The 23,083-nt window shown below is 42.4% G+C and overlaps 1 protein-coding gene across 3 annotated transcripts in view; it reads right to left on the minus strand.

The window, feature by feature from the left end:
- ZRANB1 (zinc finger RANBP2-type containing 1) overlaps window positions 1-23,083 on the minus strand; it is a 74,701-nt gene that overhangs the window by 44,244 nt on the left and 7,374 nt on the right. Inside the window, exons 2-3 of one of the 3 annotated variants that reach the window (XM_074959183.1) lie at window positions 4,350-4,450; window positions 2,662-3,512 (exon numbers count right to left, since the gene is read on the minus strand). In XM_074959183.1, the coding sequence (XP_074815284.1) occupies window positions 2,662-3,475 (814 nt within the window). In that variant the 5' untranslated portion in view covers window positions 3,476-3,512; window positions 4,350-4,450. Of the gene's footprint in view, window positions 1-2,661; window positions 3,513-3,698; window positions 4,139-4,349; window positions 4,451-23,083 lie in introns of those variants that run through there. The other 2 variants (XM_074959186.1, XM_074959185.1) reach the window with 2 other exon arrangements.

Here is a 23,083-nt window from a genome sequence, read left to right on the forward strand (position 1 = left end):
GAATAAACATGGGGAAATAGTTTTACTTTGTGTAATGACACATCCACTTCCAGTCTTTATTCAAGCATAAGTTAATTGTATCCAGTTTGCAAATTAATTCTAATTCAGCAGTCTCTCATTGGAGTCTGTTTTTGAAGGTTTTTTTGTTGAAGAATTGCCACTTTTAGGTCTGTAATCAAGTGACCAAAGAGACTGAGGTGTTCGCCAACTGGTTTTTGAATGTTATCATTCTTGACATCTGATTTGTGTCCATTTATTCTTCTACGTAGAAACTGTCCGGTTTGGCCAATGTACATGGTAGAGGGGCATTGCTGGCACATGATGGCATATATCACATTGGCAGATGCGCAGGTGAACAAGCCTCTAATAGCGTGGCTGATGTGATTAGGCCCTATGATGGTGTCCCCTGAATAGATATGTGAACACAGTTAGCAACGGGCTTTGTTGCAAGGACAGGTTCCTGGGTTAGTGTTTTTGTTGTGTGGTTGCTCGTGAGTATTTGCTTCAGGTTGGGGGGCTGACTGTAAGCAAAGACTGGCCTGTCTCCCAAGATCTGTGAGGGTGATGGGTCGTCCTTCAGGATAGGCTGTAGATCCTTGATGATGCGTTAGAGAGGTTTTAGTTGGGGGCTGAAGGTGATGGCTAGTGGCGTTCTATTATTTTCTTTGTTGGGCCTGTCCTGTAGTAGGTAACTTCTGGGTACTCTTCTGGCTCTGTCAATCTATTTCTTCACTTCAGCAGGTGGGTACTGTAGTTGTAAGAACGCTTGATAGAGATCTTGTAGGCGTTTGTCTCTGTCTGAGGGGTTGGAGCAAAGGCGGTTGTATCGTAGAGCTTGGCTGTAGACAATGGATCGTGTGGTGTGGCCTGGATGAAAGCTGGAGGCATGTAGATAGGCATAGCGGTCAGTAGGTTTCTGGTATAGGGTGGTGTTTATGTGACCATTGCTTATTAGCACCGTAGTGTTCAGGAAGTGGATCTCTTGTACGCACTGGTCCAGGCTGAGGTTGATGATGGGATGGAAATTGTTGAAATCATGGTGGAATTCCTCAAGGGCTTCTTTTCCATGGGTCCAGATGATGAACATGTCATCAATGTAGCGCAAGTAGAGAAGGGGCTAGGGGACGAGAGCTGAGGAAGCGTTGTTCTAAGTCAGGCATAAAAATGTTGGCATACTGTGGGGCCATGCAGGTACCCATTGCAGTGCCACTGATTTGAAGGTATACATTGTCCCCAAATGTGAAATAGTTATGGGTGAGGACAAAGTCACGAAGTTCAGCCACCAGGTTTGCCGTGACATGGTTCTAGGGGTGTGTCTGTGCAGATTTGTTCTTATGCTTTTTCAGGGAGTTTCTTGAGCAGATGGTGTAGTTTCTTTTGGTAACCCTCAGTGGGATCAGAATTATAACATTCAAAAACCAGTCGGAGAACACTTCAATCTCTTTGGTCACTCGATTACAGACCTAAAAGTGGCAATTCTTCAACAAAAAAACCTACAAAAACAAACTCCAACGAGAGACTGCTGAATTGGAATTAATTTGCAAACTGGATACAATTAACTTAGGCTTGAATAAAGATGGAGTGGATGTGTCATTACATAAAGTAAAACTATTTCCCCATGATTATTTCCCTTCCCTTCCCCCCCCTCACCCCACACTACTCCTCACATGTTCTTGTCAACTGCTGGAAATGGCCCACCTTGATTATCACTGCAAAAGGTTTCCCCACCCGCCCCCCGCTCTCCTGCTGGTAATAGCTCACCTTACCTGATCACTCTTGTTACAGTGTGTATGGTAACACCCATTGTTTCATGTTCTCTGTGTATATAAATCTCCACACTGTATTTCCACTGCATGCATCCGATGAAGTGAGCTGTAGCTCACGAAAGCTTATGCTCAAATAAATGTGTTAGTTTCTAAGGTGCCACAAGTATTCCTTTTCTTTTTGCGGATACAGACTAACACGGCTGCTACTCTGAAACAAAACTGGTATTTGAATTGCTGAAGTCAGTTGGGTATATACAGCATGTTCAAAAATCTTGTAAATATTTACATCATAATACTCATGTTAACACAACATTTTCAAGGTCAGTATTGTGCATGCAGCTTCTTGGAGCTACATATTTTTGTGCTATTTTTAACATTTGACTGAGCGTCTTGTGCCGACAGAAGCTCTACCCTGTTTACAAAATATTCCCAAGCTACATCTGGTGATTCTACTGGTACATCTTGTAACAGTAAACAGAGCAGCAATTTTAAATACACAGGTAGAGCATTTTTCACGCTATTGTGCGCAAAAGTTGCTTCTTTGATTTTTTTTAAATAATATATTTATAAAAACAGATTCTGCAGCTATTCCATATCAACTCCCATAAAGTCAGAAGAGCTCATGCAACTAGTCACACACAAAATGGCTCTACTTATCTCTAAGATAACTTGCCAAATTCTGTCAAGTTTGCAGATACTCCCCCATGCACCACCACTAAATGTTATTTCAGGAACTGCAACATTCAGTTCACCTATTAAGTACAGTTGTGAACTGAAATTGTAGTACTGTAACAAAACAGCATGTTGAGAGCTTGTTTACACCTTGTAAGTTTGTGTTTTTTTACTTTCCATCCCCCCCATACTAACATAATATAACAAGAGACAGATAACTTACCCACACAAGCATTTAGAAATAGCCAATCAGTCTTTTTCATTCTATTTTTTATTTGCTTTAGTTTTTTGAAGTCAACTTCAAGTTCCTCCTTGCTGCCAACAGCTCCAGCCAATTCAATTCTTTGGAAGTCCATTTTCACTTCTGATTCACGTTTGGTTGTAGGAGGAGATCTTCTTTGGCTATTTCCGCTACTGCAGCTTCCCCTCCATCGAGCTCTGTCTTGCTCATTTATGATTGAAGAAGCCTCTTCTGTGTCTGCCAGTTCTATTGCTTCAATGTTGTTAGGTCTGGGATGATCACATACCACACATTTCTTGGCCTTAGCCCAGTTTTCGTATGTACATACAGAACAAGTCCAGTGCTGTACTCTCGTGTTCAGTTTATTTCTATCATTGTACTCTTCACAAGGATCAACAGAAAAGGGGACTGATCTTGAACCAGACCCTGAAGACTGAGGAGATTCTGTGGGGCTCCTGGTCCTACGCTGGGACAAGCACTGAGTACATCTTATCGCTCTTGGCCAGTTCAAGTACGTGCACATGTGGCATGACCATTTATTTGCACTTTCCATACTGTAAGAAGATTTAACCCTTGGTCTTGCACTAGAATCTGGACATATCAAAGGGCTGCTGCCTCCTTCGATGCTTGTAGGATCCCAATCTCTACCGACTTCACTTGAACCACTTTTGAATGGATCTTCGGTAATAATTGTTCCACTAGGTCTCTGAGCACGGCACATGGTACACTTAATTGCAGATGGCCAATTTTCATATGTACAATACTCACAAGCCCATTTAATTCCACGTTCTGTCATCGTGCACTTCTTGAAGTAAATTGTGTTGGGCAGAAAGCTATAAAAAATTAGAAAATATTATTAGAACATAATGGTTGCATACTATACCATAAGTTTTATTAAAAGGATAGAGTACTTTTAGGCAAACATCCTGATTAATGCTTAAGCAACCTTTTTTCCTTTTTTTTTTTTTTTTTTTTTAAATGCAGGAATAGGGATATCCCAAGAGGAAATGAAAACATGCCTTCAGATTTCAGGCTCTCCTTCAATTTAAGCTGAAAACTTCATAAACAGATTCCAAAGATGGAATACTGTTTATTGCTTCATAGTCTTCTGAAGGTTGTACAGACTTGACATCTTTACCTAGCTCCTGTTCCACAGTATAGAACACTGGAATGACAAAGATACGGGGAATGAAGGGGGGAAAAGTACAGAAGTGGATCACCAGGGCTGAAAATAGTTAGAACAATTAGACAAGAGAAGTCAGTATTAGTACAACAATATAGAAAAGGCAGCACTTAAAAACTGTCCAAAGTCCCTCATTTCAAGGGTTAAATATGTTGATAGGCAAAGCCAGAATGGTGTGGGTTTGCTTTATTGTGTTGCACCAGCCAGGCAGAGAGTTTTGTTAAGGTGGCATGCACTAAACAGCGTGCTGAGTTTGATTTAAGAGTATACATAAGGTGTTTAAGCCTATTTGTATTTGTTTAACATTGTTCAAGTCAGTAGCTGCTATTAGAAAAATCAGAAGAATGCCAGTGTAGAAACTAAGTTTGTTGGCAGGCTTTTTAAGATATGTATTCCAATACTAATTTCCACACTACGATGATTTAAAAAAAAAAAAAAAAAAAAAAAAAAAAAAAAAAAAAACACACAACAAAAACACTAATCTTACTTTTTCCTCTAATGAAGAGGAGATTCTGTCTCCATGCTGGTTCAGACCTTGTCCGCCTCAGACTGCAAAATGGGATGGATGACACTATCTGACAACTATCCCTGTAAACAAAATGAAGACAGTTTCAATTAAGGCCTCACACTGGACTTGAGCAACCAGAAAAGTAGTGCTTTGTATGCCACTCCCATTCTAATCCCTGGCTGCTGTTTAAACTCAGTGATGACCTATTCTGAGCCTTAGCGTATCTAAAATAAGTTTGCCACTGATCAATTTTTGGGAAGAACCAGCTACAGTGCATCATACAACCATTTAACTGTTCAACTTTCATTAATGTTAACTGAAGTAGCAGAGCTAAATTCACACAAACTTTGAACTTGTATCACAATATCTATGAACGTCTCTACCTCAATTAAGAGCTCAACTAAGTCAAAGTCTAATATTAAACGGTTTTGATTTTACAATCTGTAGAAGAGAACTGCGTTCTTTTCCATTCCCTGTATTACAAAGTTAGTTTTATTTGATGAATTGCAAGTTATGCACTGTTTTCAAGAGTATATCCTCCTCAATACAAACTCAGTATGTCAGTTCAACTGTTAGTTTTCATATTTCCATGGTACTGCAATTTTCCTGTACAACTGATGGGAAAAAAGTTATAGTAGAACCTCAATTACGAACACCAGAGTTACAAACTGACCCGTCAACCGCACACCTCATCTGGAACTGAAAGTACTCAATCAGGCAGCAGAGACAAAAAAAGCAAATACTGTACAGTACAGAACTGTGTTAAGCATAAACCACAAAAAAGGGGAGGGGGAGTTTAAAAAAATTGACAAGGTAAGGAAACTGTTTCTCTGCTTGTTTCATTTCAGTTAAGAGGGTTAAAAGCAGCATTTTTCTTCTACACAGTAAGTTTCAAAACTGTATAAAGTCAATGTTACGTTGTAAACTTTTGAAAGAACCACCACAACATTTTGTTCAGAGTTACAATCAACCTCCATTCCCGAGGTGTTTCGAATTCTCAAGTTCTACTGTACATGCTGGCTTTTAACTCAAATGCACTTCACGCCCATTTAGACTGAAAGGGTATCACAATGTTAGTTTCGGTCTCTTCTATATTTAGAAGCCAAAATTCTGCAGGTGCTATATTTCTCACTGAAACACCTTCAAAACATTTCTGTGCCTCCGTTATCAGCCATAGAGTTAGATCAAAAACAGTTTGAGTTGATTAGTTATTCATAAATGACTGCCCAGAGAGCCAAGCTAGTACAGTTTGAAGATAAGCTTGTTAGCATTTAAAGCTGTTAACACTATGGTTCTAGCACAGTGCCCCTCCCTGACCAGCTTCTTACTACAATAAAACGGTGACGTACCTCTTCGGTAATTGTTGTCCTCTGAGAGGTGATGCACGTATCAGTTCCACTTTAGGTATGTTCATGTGCCAGTCAACTGAAGCAGGGAACTTTTTCGCATAACAAAACCCATCAGGGCAGCACTGTGCCCCCTACGCACTCATGTTGCTAGCCAACAGCATAAAGGGGCAGAGCAACCCCCAAGTCCCTTCACACCAGACACCAGTATTAGCTGTGACTCTGATGAAGAGGGGAAGGAGGGTGGGTCATGGAAGCACCATGCGCCACACATCTCAAAGAACAACAGGTATGCAATTTTTCCTTCGAGTGCTTGCACTTGCCCACTTCACTTTAGGCAACTCATAAGCAGTTCCAGATGGAGAAGGATATTGGAGCCTACCTAAACAAGGATTGCAATACCACTTTCCCAAATCTAGCATAGTCTCTTAAGGCCTGGGAGAGAGCATAATGACAGTGAAGGTATGAACCAACCAAGTCATAGCCTTGCAAGTGTCACGACCTTTTAAAAAAAAAGAAAAGAAAAAAAGCTTGCTGCTTGTCATATTGCAGTGTGCGCTAAAACGCTTTGAGGCAGTGGAACATCAGAATATCATAGGACAGACAAATATAGGAGAAGATCCAGAAAGATATCCTCTGCAAAGCGACAGGTTGCCCTTCATCCTGTCAGCAAGAGACAAAAAATTGCAGAGAGATGTTCAACTCTTTAGTCCCATGCAGGAAAAAGACTAGCACCCTGAGAACATCCAAAGTATGACATTTTCCTCATCTCAGAAAAGAGACTGGTAAATATACAGTCTGATTAGATTTTTTTTAAAATCTCATACTACTTTGATAAGCAATATGGGGTGTCGATGCAAACAATCTTTACAAGACACCATGTAAAGAGGGTCACCCATCAAAGCCTGAAGTTCTACTAACCCAACTAAAGTGATAGCTACCAGGAATGTTACCGTCTTTGAGAGAAAGAAAAAACCCAGACATAGGTTCAAAAATCGGTTCCATTAAAATTAAAAAGGTGTGGGGTCTCAAATAGGTGGGAAGAAACTGTCCAAACCTTTCAAGAACCTAACAGTCACACGGTTGAAAAGACGTATCTTCCCTCTACACGTGGAAGCAATGTGAAGAGATTTGCCAGGTGAACTCTCAGTGAACTTGCAAAGTCCTTGATCTGTTAGGTGAAGCAGGTAAACCAGTATAAACGGAATGGGAGCCTGTAAAGGAGAGGTATCTTTCTGCTGGAACCACACTGGGAACCTCTTCCATCAGCTACTTCCTGGGGTAGGTATAGAAGGTTTCCTGATATTTTAAAGCAGATTTCCAGCTCGAACAGAGAACTTCCTGGGGAGTTAACCATTGAGCATCTATGCAGTCATGTGCATGCTGAGAGGGCTGGAACAGTTGTGGTCCTGCAAAACTACATCCAAGACCTGAGGGAGCATTACAGGATCCTGAATTGAAAGGCTAACAGATCCGAGAACCAATCCTGACAAGGTCAGGATGGCACTATAAAAATTATTGTGGCACGATCCTGTCTAAACTTGCTCAAAACTCAGGACCATAGGGATAGGGAAGGGAAGCATACAGAAGTTTCCCCTTCCAGAATAGTAGCCTACCTGGGTTGTGACCTATCCTTGAACAGAACTGGTGACATTTCCTGTCAGGTTGCATTCCCAAAAATCTGAAAAATAGAGACTTTGCTATGTCAGACTGAGGGATGACTCATGGTCTCTGCTGAATGATCTGCAGAAAAATGGTATGCTAGCTAGCTAGCTCTGAAACCTAGGAAAGAGAGAGGCTTTGAGCATTACATAACTCCTGATGCAGGAAGACTGGAAGCTCTTTCCTTCTTGGCAAAGGGAGTCTGACCTAGTTCCTCCCTACTTATTTAGATAAAACACTGCAATTGTGTTGTCTGTGGACACCTGTACTGAACAACCTTTGATGTGGGGAAGAAACTTGACAGGCCAGGTGAACAGCTCAAAGCTCCCAAAACACTGGTGTGGAGGAATCCTACACTGACCAGAGACCCTGAGTCTCAAAGTTCTCTACATGAGCTCCCCAACCAAGAAATGAATCACATACAATCAGGGTAATGGAGAGCACAGTTGGGGCAAAAGGAACCACACTGCATACACTGGCAGGGTCCATCCACCAGTCCAGGGACGTCAAGACACTTCTTGGTACACGAGTCAGCTTCTCCAGCAGATGACAAGAGGGACAATAGACAGATTTCAACCATTTCTGCATGATTCTGAGGTGAAGTCTGGCATGATGAGTCACATATGTAAAAGCTGCATGTGACCTACAAGCTTCAGACAATCGCTCATTGTCATATAAGGATACGCCTTTAAGTCTTCGCATGGATCCAATATCTCCTGAAACCTGGCCTGAGACAAATACTGTCCTACTTAGGTCAAATTGAGAACTACTCCTCTGAATCAGATTCTCTGGACAGGTAGAACAGATTTCTCTCCTTGTTGATCAGCACTCCCAAACGAAAGAGGAACTGAATTTTCTCAATGGCCACTGGTACTAGTTGTCTGGACCAACCTCAACCAAGCACTCATCCAGATGTGTACACCTGGACTCCTATCCTTCAGAGATGTGCTGCAACCACTGCCATACTCTTTGTGAAAACTCAAGACCGAAGAGGAGGAGGGTAAACTTATAATGAATGTCTGCTACAACTAACTAAGAATCTACTGTGACTACTGAATGATGGAATGATGAATCACATGGAAGCAAGCATCCTTTAAATCAAGGACAACAAAGCAATCGTAGTCTACATACAGGATAATGCATGCTACGGTAACCATATGAAATTTTTTAAAAATGTACTTGTTGAGCTTCCGTAGATCTAAAATAGGTCTGAGGCCTTCCCTGGGCTTATTTTCTCAACCAAATTGGAATAGAATCCTTTCCCCTGGTGATGAGGAGATACTTCCTCTATAGACCCTAACTGTAACAGTGACTGAACATCTTGAATTAATACAGTCTCATGAGTCCCTGAAAAGGGATGGGAGAGGAATGTGAAGGAGGGATAGATGCGAACTGCAGAGTATACCTCAGTTCCACCATGCTTAGAACCCACTGATCTGATGTAATGTGGATCTAAGCACTTATTTAGGAATTGGGACAACCTACTGCCAAAAGGTATGAGAAGTCAAAATGAGGGGGTTGCTGGCCTTAACCAAGGAGTTGATTGTCTATAGCATCTAAACTGTCTGTTTGGAGTTAGCAGAAGAGGAAGAGAAGGGTGGTCTCCTTCCGTGAGTGTTATAGCCTTTCCTCAATTGATGGGGCTGTCTAACAGGGTAACACTGATACCAATCATGCATTTGAAGGGGGAACTGCTTTCTCTGTGGGTCTGGGAGTATAAATGACAAAGACCTTAGGGTTGGCCGAAAATTTTCTAGAGAATGAAGTTCTTCACTGGTCTTCTCTAAGATAGGTTTGGCTGTTCAAAAAGGCAAATCCTCAGTAGTCTGTTGGATTTCAGATGGAATGCCAGACTGCAGCCAAGATGCATAGTGACTGCCATTACTCAAGCAGCTGAAAACATCTTATCTAGTGCAGCCTGAAAGGATGATCGTGCTACCACGTGGCCCTCACTGATAAGTAAGGCCCCATGTTTGTCATGGATTCTGTGACTTTCTGTGACCTCCATGACTTCTGCAGCGGCTGGGGCCTCCTAAGCAGCTCGGAGCCCCAAGGCCAGGCGCACCAACTGATACTGGAGCAGTCTTGGGCCCCCCTGCCCCCCAAGCAGCAGGAGTTTGGGTGTGGGGAGGCTCAGGGCTGGGGTGCGAGGTGGTGCTTATCTGGAGTGGAGGGCTCCCCTCCCTCAGCTCCTAGCTCCATGTGCTGCCTCTGCCGTCAGGCACCGCCCCCGTAGCTCCTATTGGCCGCGGTTATCAGCCAATGGGAGCTGAAGAACCAGGGATTGGGACAGAGTGGAGGCAGCATGTGGAGCTCAGGGTAGGGAGCCTGCCCCAGCTCCGCCAACCCTCCCCCACCCCCAGCACCCCCCCACTCACACATGGTGGCACTCCCCCCCCCCCCGAGCTGTGTCCCCTCCCCCAAGCACCGGCAGCGTCTCACACACACACCCCCAAGCACCAGTAACAACATCCCCCAGGCAGTCCCCTGAGCCGCCGCCCCCCCCCCCCCCCAAGTTTTAGTGAGGGGTGTATAGTAAAAGTCATGGACAGGTCACAGGCTGTGAATTTTGTTTACTGCCTGTGACTTTTACTAAAAATACCCATGACTAAAATATAGCCTTACTGATAAGTGCTCTGTATTCTCTCTCATGTCTGGCAACAAGTCAAGGAATTGTAGCACTGAGTCCCTATTGGAGTAATCACAGCAAGCAAACAAGAGTCTGTTAGTTTGTAATTTTCAACTGTATTCCCGATAATGAATAAACTTTCCTTCCAAACAAATCCCATTTCTTCGTGTTTTTGTCTTTGGGAGTAGATTTAGATTGTCCTTGTCTTGCATTTATATTAACTATGGTCACCACCAAAAGATCCTGCAGTTGGGTGTGAATAAAAGTACCCATGACCCTGAGAGGGAACTTGCACCTTTCCTTAGTCCTTTTGGCAGTGGGTATCAGAGAGGAGAGAGAGTTTGCCAAAAGGATTTTGGTGTGCTCCAAGAGAACATCATCAATAGGTAAAACCACTCTAGCATATCCTATAGTACACAGGATATCCTTTAACTTGTGAGAATTGCCCTGAACCAGTTCTACTGGAATTCCCAGAGCAGTGGCTACCTTTATCATAAGTTCCTGGTATGTTTTGTAATCATCAGGAACCAAAAAGAGAATGACTCAGATAGTAGCCTCACCTGGTGACGAGGATGAACTATGGAAGGGTTGCACTGTAATGTCTGTTCTGTTGTATCTCTACACCAGAAGGGTCACGCACTGAAGGAAACATCTTCTTACTGGGTACCTGACTCAGTACCAAGTTCGGCACCGGGCAGAGTATGGTGCCTTGATGGTGATCAAATGCTACACGGTGTGGTGGGGTGGTGCCCCACCCCCATGCCAGATTGGGCTACAACAGGCCAGAGCAACTGCACAAGGCGGCAGCCAATCAGGACCAGTATTACAGCCAGCCAATCAGGGCTAGGCTCGGCCCTTTATAAAGGCTAACCAGGAAGGGAGCAGGCAGTCTGTCCCAGACCTTCATGGGGGGGAAGGTCTGTCTGCGGAGCAGGAGACCAGCACCTCGAACAGAGCAGTGCTGGGCAGGCTCGGGGGGAGCATAGTAGGGCTCCGGCCCAATACCTGCCAGACTGCAGGCCGCGATAGAAAGGGCCTAGAGGGTGTGAGGGGCCAGAGGGGAAGTAACCCAGGGACAGTCAGACAAGGGGAGAGAAGGAGGGCAGGGAGGCTGCCACTAGAGGGTCCCTGGCTCAGGACCCAGAGTAGTGGGCGGGCCTGGGTCCCTCCCTTCCCGCTTATACAGTACCTGGGGGTGGAGAAGCGGCCAGAGCAGACTGCAACCAGCCCTTGAGCTGAGGGGCTAGACTGAGGTTGCGGGTGGCCACTGCTGTTAACACCCCCCCCCCCCAGAAGGGGGCAAGTGTGGATTTGGAGGCACTGTCGGAGGGCAGTGTCCAGAAGAGGACACCACGAGCTGGGAGCAACACGGGTCGAGAAGCTAACAGAGGGCGAGACACTGACGGGACACCACCAGCAGAGGGCGCTCCGCACTGGACAGAGCTAATTCCCTGAGATGCCAGCGGGAGGCGCTGCGGTGGTGAGTCCCAACCCCGTCACACATGGTCTAACCAATGAGGACCTGGAGTCTGGAGGAACACACAGTGGATTCCCAAAGGGCCACCATTAGAATCAGTATGGTACCAGGGCCCCACCCCAAGACATCCTGTCCCTGGACATGCTTCTACAAGAATCTGATACCAAGATCTTGACCTATGAGAGGAAGAATGAGAACAGGCTCTTGATCCTGTGTAACGGATATTATGCTTCAAGATCCCATCTCTGATTCTGAAGAGTAGTCTGAAGGGCAAGGCAGTGCAGTACAGGAACCTGGACCAAAGAGGATGGATCTAGACTGTTCTCAGTTTTAGCAGATGACAGAACAAGGAGTAATGGTCTCAAGTTGCAGTGGGGGAGGTTTAGGTTGGATATTAGGAAAAAAACTTTCATTAGGAGGGTGGTGAAGCACTCGAATGCGTTACCTAGGCAGGTGGTGGAATCTCCTTCCTTAGAAGTTTAAGGTCAGGCTTGACAAAGCCCTGGCTGGGATGATTTAGTTGGGGACTGGTCCTGCTTTGAGCAGGCGGTTGGACTAGATGACTTCCTGAGGTCCCTTCCAACCCTGATATTCTATGACCGATGAGATGTGGTCAGTACCAGAGGAAATATCCAGCAGCTTTCCCACAGAAGGTACCATACACTTGCTCCGCTTCACTTTCAAGCTTCTGGAGTCCAATGGAACCTGCACACACCCAGAATCAGGGAGCAGCAAAAATGCGGGTGCCAAAGAAGGCAGCACTAGGGCTTGTGAAATGGGGTGGGCATCTGAACTTCCCACTGTACCAGTGGGAAATCCGAGACTGAGAGGCAAAGGTGGTCCCCAGCCACTCTGTAAGCTTCAGGTGTCACAGGTACCAAAAATGTAGGTGTAATACAGACAAAGTCAATGTAGAACAGGGGTCAGTAAGCTATGGCACGCATGCCAAAGGCGGCACGTGAACTGATTTTCAGTGGCACTCTGCCGCTCAGCCCACTGCCGGCCCAGGATCCCGGCCACCAGCCCGGGGTCCTGGCCGCCAGCCCCGCTCAGCCCGCCGCCAGTCCCAGCCACTGGTCCAGGGAGCTCCGCTGCTGGCCTGGGGTCCTGGCCTCAGCCTGGCACTCTGCAACCGCCCCCAGCTGTCCCCCACTGGCCCAGCCTGGGGCAGTGAGGGGTGCAGACAGGGGCAAGAGGCCACTGGGATATTTTTAAGTCCTCATTTGCTGCTTATATCAGGCCATGTGTGACAGTGCACTGTGTTTGACCTTGTGCGTGCCCCTCTGTTGCCATTTTTTTCCCCCCACTATAAGTTGAGCGGTACATTTGACAAAATGTCAGCTCCTAAGAAAGCAAAGTTAGATGTCTGTTCATTTCAGCCTTCTTGGACAGACATTTGGATTTATTCAAAAGAAGAACTGTGCCGTCTGTGCTTTCTGTTGTGAAAGTGCTGTGTGTCGCACATCAAGTGTTCAATGACATTTTGAAATGAAGCACGAGAAAACCTTTGACGAAGCAGACAAGACTGAATTGATCAAAAAGGCAGTAGCAGGATATGAGAAGCAAAGCAGTGTTTTTAAATGCTTAAGTGTAAGTAAAAATCAAGCTACCAAAAGGAAATTACAAGATTGCACAGTACATTGCAAAAAACAGATGGGGAATATATATATTATATAAATAAAAGAAATTTCTCAGCAGTTCGGAGGTTTTGTTCAATGATTTGCCAAATAAAGACACGATCATATCTAGAATAAAAGAACTGCCTGTCTCCGCCAGAACAGTTGAGAGACGCATAAGCAAAATGGCAGAAAACATTAACGAAATGCAGACGAGACTGCATTAAGACACAGCAGTGTTTAGCGTTGCAGTTGATGACAGCGTGGATATAAACGACGTTCCACATTTGGCAGTTGTTGCAAGATGTGCTTCTGATGAAATCCAAGAGGAACTTTGTTGCCTAAAACCCCTGCATGGCACAACAAAGGGGTAAGATATAGTGGAAAGCTTTGTAAACCATTCTGAAGAATGAGGAGTTGACATCTGAAAAATATTTTGAGAGACAACAGATGGTGCTCCTGCCATGGTCAGAAAACAGAAGGGATTTCTAAAGTTACTTGAAGATCAAATTGGTCGCCCAACAGTCAAATTTCACTGTATCATCCATCAAGAAAACCTGTGTGCTAAAATTTCTAATTCAAAGCTTAATAATGTGATGAACACAGTGGTGCAAATTGTGAATTGCCTTGTTGCTCCATCCGCTTTGACTGACTCCCAGAAGAGATGGACAGTGCTTATGACGACATTCCACTTCAGAGCAACATTTGGTGGCTAAGTTGTGGCAAGGTTTTGGTGCGCTTTGTAAACTGTTTTGATGCAATCAAGGCCTTTTAGTCAGAAAAAAGGACAAAACTACTCCGAACTGGATGATGACAAATGGCTGTGTAAGCTCATGTTTCTAATTGACATCACCGCTCACCTAAACAAACTCAACCTCTGTCTCCAGGATGCAGGGCAAATGGTTCTGGATCTTTATGAAGCCTGGAAGGCATTTGTTAAACTAGCAGTTTTTTCTCGGGATATTCGAACTTCGACTTTCCCCTACTTCCAACACACAAAAAAAGCTACCAATACATTGCACTGTCAGTGTCAATGAGATTGGAATGTACATGCAAGAACTGGAATCAGAATTTGACAGATTTCAAGATTTCCAGTGATTTGGCCCAATGCTTTTTCTAATTAAAACCTGGAAAGTTCAACGAAAGTGACTTGGATTTGTCTGTATTTCAGTGGATGGGTGTTGAAGATTTTGAAATGCAGCTCATTCCGTTAAAAAGCTCAGAATTGTGGGCATCAAAGTTTGGAGATCTACGAAGTGCACTTGAAGCTACCGAGAGAGATCATGGGGCCTCTATTCTGACCTTCTGGACGTCCCTGCCAGTGAAATTTAACTGTTTGAAGAAAATTGCATTTGCAATGCTTTCAGCATTTGGATCTAAATACCTGTGTGAACAGATATTTTCACACCTGAAATCTGTCCTCTGTCCTTCTCAGAGCCAGTTAAGAACTGATCACTCAGAAGCCTGTGTGCAGTTTAAAGTACCCAAATACACGCCAGACATTGGAAAACTCAGCAAGGAAAAGCAAGGCCAAGGATCACACTAAACTGATAAGATCTGCATTTTAATTTAATTTTAAATGAAGCTTCTTAGACATTTTAAAAAAATTTACTTTACATACAATAGTTTAGTTATATAATATAGACTTAGACACCTTCTAAAAACATTAAAATGTATTACTGGCACGCAAAACCTTAAATTTCAGTGAATAAACGAAGACTTGGCACAGCACTTCTGAAAGGCTGCCGACCCCTGATGTAGAATGCCCCAGCAATGGAGTTGATCTCAACAGTACCAAACAAGGTGCTAGAGTCAACAACTCTATATTGTTAGAGGATGAATGACAGACTGCAGAGTGCCTATGTGGAGCAGGCTGAGCTCTAATCTTGGTACCAGATTTCTTCCTATGAGTCTCCATTGAGGACCTGGTTTTCAAAGAGGAAGAGGGCTTCTTCTGACTGGAGGAACTAAGTGTCCAACTTCTTATGGTGTTTATGCAGTACAACAGAACACCTTCTCTTCGGTTCACTCCAAGGGGAATCCACCACACTCAGCAGTGCACTTTGAGACAGAGTCCAAGCCTCATATATGTTGTTCCTGAGTGGAGCACACAGCTGCCACCATCAGGTTATGCCAAAGTCAAACTTCCCAAATCATCTTAGTCTTAAACCTCCTTCAGATAGGACACTTATGTCTGACATGGCCCTCTCCTGAACACTTTAAACAACTATAAGGAGGGTTGCTGACATACAGAATTACTACAGCCAGAACAGCACTTAAATCCCAGATATTTAGGCATGCCCCAGTACTGAGCTCAAAGCCGAGAGAAAAATGTATATAAAAGAAAAAATTGCTAAAAAATACCTCTATCACTATGAACAACTAAATATGTACAGAAAAAGTAGAAGTATCTTTCTCTAAGAGAATGAGCGTGACAAGCGCACACACACTTTGACTGATCCCTGCAGTGAAAAGGAATGAGGGGGTCAGGGTGGCTCTGGCCCTTTTTACCCTGGGCTAGGAAGACAAGCATCGGGAGGGCTTTTTTTAATAGTTCCACCTTAAATTCTGCAGTGTATTATTCCTAATGTAATATCTGGTTATTTGCTCTAAAGGTGTGTCTGACATTAAACATCCATATGAATTAACAAGCAAAGTGTCAGCTTTCTGAAACAGAATCTGGAAATGTTTGTCTGCACCTTGTTTACACCTCTCTTACAGAGGGAATGAGAGAACAATGAAACAAGTCCAAATGTATCTACTTTAGAGCAGCATAAAGAAATCAAAGAAAAATGAGGCAAAGTATGAACTCCTGACAGTCTGCATCAAATTGCGTATTTTCTCCAAGTCTTCAATTATTCACATTCATGGTAAAGTCTTAATTTACACAAACTTTTCATTTTGCTCAACAAGCATTCTTCAGTTTTTTTGTTTCAAAGTTCACTATAAACTGAGGAATGTACCTGAAAAAATATCAATGGCTACTCCAATTCCAGATCTTTTTACAATTGCCATCTGATCAACGTTGGTGGCAGCCATTTTGCTAAAAAAATGCTGCAATCTGATGGCATTGTTATCCAAGAGCTCACTACAAGACTGAACCAGTTACCATCCTGCTTTTATAATGGTTGTACATTATACTTGAATTTTATACATACACACAGTTTTTAAAAGTTTCTTTTGATACAATTAAGATTAAAGCAGGATTTGGAACTTTCGCATGAGACCAAGGGAAGACTAAACCAGTTCCCTGTTGCGTAAAGTTAACTTATCAAAAAAACCTTTAAATAGGAAATAAACGTGTGTTCAGAAAATTATCATTAAGATTTTACAAAAAAATAAAGCAGCTGACTTGGTTTTATATTTGGCTTGTTCAGAACTGGTGTCTTCCATGACATCACTTTCAGCAAGATTGCTTCCACTACTACTATGCAGAGAAAGGTCACAAAATTCAGCAACTAACTTTTCACACAAAAGAAAAAACACAAAACTAGTAGTTTGCCTTAATGGTACAGCCTGAAAAATTCCTCAACTTCATCAGCAATGTCCTGTTCTCATGCAGAAAACAACTCTAATCAAATGCAGGATCCAAGTAATTTGATACGTATACACTGGTGTTGCTCCTGCATTCATCTGCCTCACCATTCTATGCCCAACCATTTTCTGGAGAAAAAGGAATACAGCTTGGAAAGCAGAGCAACAAGAGAAGATCAAACAATGGATATTATATTTACAATAACCTATATAAGTTACGAATTATGCCACACAAGCGCACAACCCCCCTAGAAAACAGTGTCCTCACTTGATAACTGGTTAATAGTAACTGCACAGTATTGTTGCATGAAGTGTATAAATGCATTTGCATAACAGGTGATATTCTTTTCCACAACTGTCCTTCCCAAAAAAAAATAAAATGTGGCAAACTTCCTACTATTTGAAATGATGACATGATATTTTCCAATCCCTTTACATATCTACTAGTCTATTACCAATAATAGCCCCCTATATATTTACTGGCCATTAGTCTATAACCTAATATTTTAAGTTCTTATATGTTGAATAAATGTTAAATATTTTTTAAAAGCTATGAACATTAAAATTTGTGACAAGCAAAGAAATTCTAAGTTAAGGGCTGTGTCAAGTTAAAGTAACACATGTTTCAAAGACAGTCTCATCACAGGACACTTACAGGCCTGAATTCAGATCATTTTAGATGTTCCTTGATACTGTAAAAATTACATCAGCTCTAAAAGAAGAGCTGCAATATAAATTAAAGCCCAATATTTTATCTGGGAAACACAAAGCACTGATATGAGCGTGTTTCCTCGCATCACATATAGGCATGCCATGCTATTCTTCAGCTTTGCCAGCTGGCCCCATTCTTGAGCACTAGCATTTGTGAGGTCCACACAAATCCTGTTCCACAAAACAGTCAAGTCCAGGATTCTTGTAAATTGCAATATCCTGCTGGCAGGAAGCATGAGAGGATAGTATACCCGTACAAAAGCATGCAAAACAAAACAAGTAGCTGATCTGTTTATTTTCAGATTTACAAGTTCTCTCAGAAACCCCTTCATGTTGTTTAACAGTTTATTTTTTCTCTGAAACATGTCAATATTGTATGTGTCCAAGAAGCCTTACTAAATGCTGAGCTATTAATGTTTAATATACTATTAGAAACTATTCTGAACACCACAACAATTTGCTGTTTATCTCCATGAATCAAATGCTATACTTAACTTTTTTTTAACTAAAATTCTTCTTTTTGTTGGTTTCAGAGTAGCAGCCTTGTTAGTCTGTATCCGCAAAAAGAACAGGAGTACTTGTGGCACCTTAGAGACTAACAAGTTTATTAGAGCATAGGCTTTCATGGGCTACAGCCCACTTCATCGGATGCATAGAATGGAACATATAGTAAGATAGATATATGTGTGTGTGTGTGTGTGTGTGTGTGTGTGTGTGTGTGTGTGTGTGTGTGTGTGTACACACACAAATAAGTTGGAAGTTACCATACAAACTGTGAGAGGCTAATTAGTTAAGATGAGCTATTATCAGCAGGAGAAAAAAAAACTTTTGTTGTGATAATCAAGATGGCCCATTTAGACAGTTGACAAGAAGGTGTGAGGATACTTAAGGAAATAGATTCAATATGTGTAATGACCCAGCCACTCCCAGTATCTATTCAAACCCAAGTTAATGGTATCTAGTTTGCATATTAATCCAAGCTCAGCAGTTTCTTGTTGGAGTCTGTTTTTGAAGCTTTTCTGTTGCAAAATTGCCACCCTTAAATCTTTTACTGAGTGGCCAGAGAGGTTGAAGTGTTCTCCTACTGGTTTTTGAATGTTATGATTCCTGATGTCAGATTTGTGTCCATTTATTCTTTTGCGTAGAGACTGTCCAGTTTGGCCAATGTACATGGCAGAGGGGCATTGCTGGCACATATCACATTGGCAGATGTGCAGGTGAACGAGCCATTTACAACACAAACTTTGCTTCTCTACAAAGGAAAAAGGACACTGATCTAAACTACTACATGTCACAAAGAGCCACAACAGTGGTTCCCTTAACCCACCCAACAATATTGTTAATCTTTCCAGCTATACTCCTAGCCCAGCAGAAGAATCTGTCCTATCTCGGGGCCTCTCCTTTTCTCCCTCCACACACATGAACATAATAAAGTTCTGTGGTAACCTAGAATCCTATTTTCGACGTCTCCGACTCAAAGAATATTTCCAGCATACCTCTGAACAACATACTAACCCACAGAATCCTTCCTACCAAAACTACAAAAAAAAGGATTCTGCGTGGACTCCTCCTAAAGGTCAAAACAACGGACTGGACTTCTACATAGATTGCTTCCGTCAACGTGCACGGGCTGAAATTGTGGAAAAGCAGCATCACTTGCCCCATAACCTCAGCCGTGCTGAACACAACGCCATCAGCCGCCGCAGGAACAACTCTGACATCATAATCAAAAAGGCTGACAAAGGAGGTGCTGTCATCATGAATAAGTTGGAATATGAACAAGAGGCTGCTAGGCAACTCTCTGACTCCACATTCTACAGGCCATTATCCTCTGATCCCACTGAGGATTACCAAAAGAAACTACACCATCTGCTCAAGAAACTCCCTGAAAAAGCACAGGAACAGATCTATGCAGACCCATGTCTAGAACCCCGACCAGGGGTATTCTATCTCTTCCCAAGATCCATAAACCTGGAAATCCTGGATGCCCCATCATCTCAGGCATTGGCACCCTGACAGGAGGACTGTCTGGCTACATGGACTCTCTCCTCAGGCCCTACGCTACCAGTACTCCCAGCTACCTTCGAGACACCACTGACTTCCTGAGGAAACTACAATCCATCGGTGATCTTCCCGATAACACCGTCCTGGCCACTATGGATGTAGAGGGCTTCTACATCAACATTCCACACAAAGATGGACTACAAGCTGTCAAGAACACTATCCCTGATAATGTCATGGCAAACCTGGTGGCTGAACTTTGACTTTGTCCTCACCCATAACTATTTCACATTTGGGGACAATGTATACCTTCAAAACAGCGGCACTGCTATGGGTACCCGCATGGCCCCACAGTATGCCAACATTTTTATGGCTGACTTAGAACAACGCTTCCTTAGCTCTCGTCCCCTAATGCCCCTACTCTACTTGCGCTACATTGATGACATCTTCATCATCGGCACCCATGGAAAAGAAGCCCTTGAGAAATTCCACCATGATTTCAACAATTTCCATCCCACCATCAACCTCAGCCTAGACCAATCCACACAAGCGGTCCATTTCCTGGACACTACTGTGCTAATAAGTGATGGTCACATAAACAACACCCTATATGATACAACCGCATTTGCTCCAATCCCTAATACAGAGACAAACACCTACAAGATCTCTATCAAGTGTTCTTAAAACTACAATACCCACCTGCTGAAGTGAAAAAACACACTGACAGAGCCAGAAGAGTACCCAGAAGTCACCTACTACAGGACAGGCCCAACAAAGAAAATAACCGAATGCCACTAGCTGTCACCTTCAGCCCCCAACTAAAACCAGCACATCAAAGATTTACAACCTATCCTGAAAAATGATCCCTCACTCTCACAGATCTTGGGAGACAGACCAGTCCTCGCTTACAGACAGCCCCCCAACCTGAAGCAAATACCCACCAGCAACCACACACCACACAACAAAAACACTAACCCAGTAACCTATCCTTGCTACAAAGCCCGATGCCAACTCTGTCCACATATCTATTCAAGTGACACCATCATGGGACCTAATCACATCAGCCACACCATCAGAGGCTCGTTCACCTGCACATCTACCAATGTGATATATGCCATCATGTGCCAGCAATGCCCCTCTGCCATGTACACTATCCAAACCGGACAGTCTCTACACAAAAGAAGGGACACAAATCTGACATCAGGAATCATAACATTCAAAAACCGGTAAGAGAACACTTCAACCTCTTTGGCCACTCAGTAAAAGATTTAAGGGTGGCAATTTTGCAACAGAAAAGCTTCAAAAACAGACTCCAACAAGAAACTGCTGAGCTTGAATTAATATGCAAACTAGATACTACAAAGTTTTTTTCTCCTGCTGATAATAGCTCATCTTAACTAATTAGCCTCTCATAGTTTGCATGGTAACTTCCAACTTATCTGTATATATCTTACTATATATGTTCCATTCTATGCATCCGATGAAGTGGGCTCTGGCCCACAAAAGCTTATGCTCTAATAAATTTGTCAGTCGCTAAGGTGCCACAAGTACTCCGGTTCTTTATGTTGGTTATTCTTCCAACATGGAATTTGCTGATTGTTTTCTTTTCTTGCTCACTACCTTTAGAGTTAGTGTTCTTTTTTATATTTTTCTGTGTCCACACTGGCCCTGCTGGAGTGGCAAATTAGCATTAGCAAAAAGGATAACTCAGCATGAGCCTCAGCAGGGAAGTAAATTATACCATATGCAAACCTTCAGATTTCACAGAAAATAGCAACTCCACTGGCTATGCAAATAAGTGACCACACTTCTAGCATACTGATTGTGTCAACACGATCATCTCATCACATCAGCATTGAATCTCTGCAACAGCAGCAACTTTATATTATCATAAAGAAAGGAGGGATTATTGCAGAGCCACAATCTAGAATTATGTTCTACATTAATATGAATACAACGAAGCAAGGAATTGAGCAAGTTAGTGTAGTTCACTTGTTTGTTTTAAAACAGATCATCTTATTTAAAAGAGAATGCAATATAGTATTAAATGTTGCTTTTCCTAAATAAACTAACAGTTAATGTGTATATCTTCAGTGATTGTTTGGCCTATATGTTTGAGGAAAAAAAATATCCTTTCCATTTTAAAAGAGAGCTGTTCTAAGCAAAAAACTAAGGCCGTCAATTACAGCAGACCCTTCCTAGAACACAGGATTCAGGATCCATGCACAGTACCGTGTTAACATGGGGTCCGCGTTATAGCGGGGACCGCATTAAAATGAATTCCAATTAAATTAGTTAAATTTGGGATCCATGGCCGCAACCGCGTTATATGTGAATTCGCGCTATACAGATGCGTGTTCTAGTGAGGGTCCACTGTAATTGCAGTTAACACCTGCAATTAACTGAAAACAAATTTTTTAAACACATTAAATTGCATACCTCTGGCCGGAGAGGGAGGCATCAGCACTCCCTGCTGGTCTAGAGGCCCGTGCCTCCCGCCGGGCTGGAGGTAGGGGTGGGGGTCACAATTTTTTCTCACAGGGGAGGGGGGTGAGGAGTACATAATTTTTTTTTTTAGTCCAAATGGGGTCGCCAGCACAAAAAAAAGTTTGAGAAACAGTGCCACAGAGAACAGGGGCCTGGCAAGCTCAGCATCCCTGTACCAGCCTCACCTCCCCTGCTGCATGTCAAGGCCCTTAGGTAAAATCCACCCTTCCTTGCAAACAGGAGCTCACTCAGCTGAAGGGAGTTCTATAATAAATTATTATTCTACATTTGAAAGTTCAACTTTCATCATAAAGAGACTGCACTACAGTGCTTGTAAGAGGTGAATTGACATACTATTTCTCTTATCTTTTTTACAATGCAAATATTCGTAATAAAAATATAAAGTGAGCACTGTACACTTTGTATTCTGTGTTGTAACTGAAATCAATATATTTGAAAATATAGAAAACATCCAAAAATATTTAAATAAATGGTATTCTGTTATTGTTTAACAGTGCGATTAATCGTGAAACATTTTTTTAATCACTTGACAAGCCCTACAAAAACAAAAAATGTTCAGAGTGTAGCAAGTGATCTGCCAACATTTCTCTTTGGCAACAAGTTTATATAGCACTGTTTTACTGTCTTTTAATATAATATAGTAAAACTTTGTAATTACACACTAGCAACTGAGACAAGCACTTTAGAGTTAAATATTATTAATCAATAAGTAAGCAATACAGACCCCCCCCCTTCTCTAAACTATTGTCCAATATCTTGAGTAGATTTGTCTCACCTATCAAAGGGCCAGATCCTTCTTCACTGAAGTCAATGGGTGTAGGCCCCTAGATTATTAATAAATAAAACTGAAAATTAGGGTTGTCAATTAATCGCAGTTAACTCACATATTAACTCAAAAAAATTAATTGCAACTAATCGCAGTTTTAAATCACACAAACAGAATATCAATATTTTGGATGTTTTTCTACATTTTCAAATATATTGATTTCTATTGCAACACAATACGAAGTGTAAAGTGCTCACATTTTTATTACAAATATTTGCACGGTAAAAATGATAAAAGAAATAGTATTTTTCATTTCATCTCATCTCTTTATTGTGCAAGTGCAACTTACAAATGTAGATTGTGTGTTATATAACTGCACTCAAAAACAAAACAATGTAAAAGTTTAGAGCCTACAAGTCCACTCAGTCCTACTTCTTGTTCAGCCAATCGCTAAGAGAAACAA

This window comes from Natator depressus, chromosome 7, assembly GCF_965152275.1.
Source record: "Natator depressus isolate rNatDep1 chromosome 7, rNatDep2.hap1, whole genome shotgun sequence".
In the NCBI taxonomy this organism is placed as follows: Eukaryota; Metazoa; Chordata; order Testudines; family Cheloniidae; genus Natator; species Natator depressus.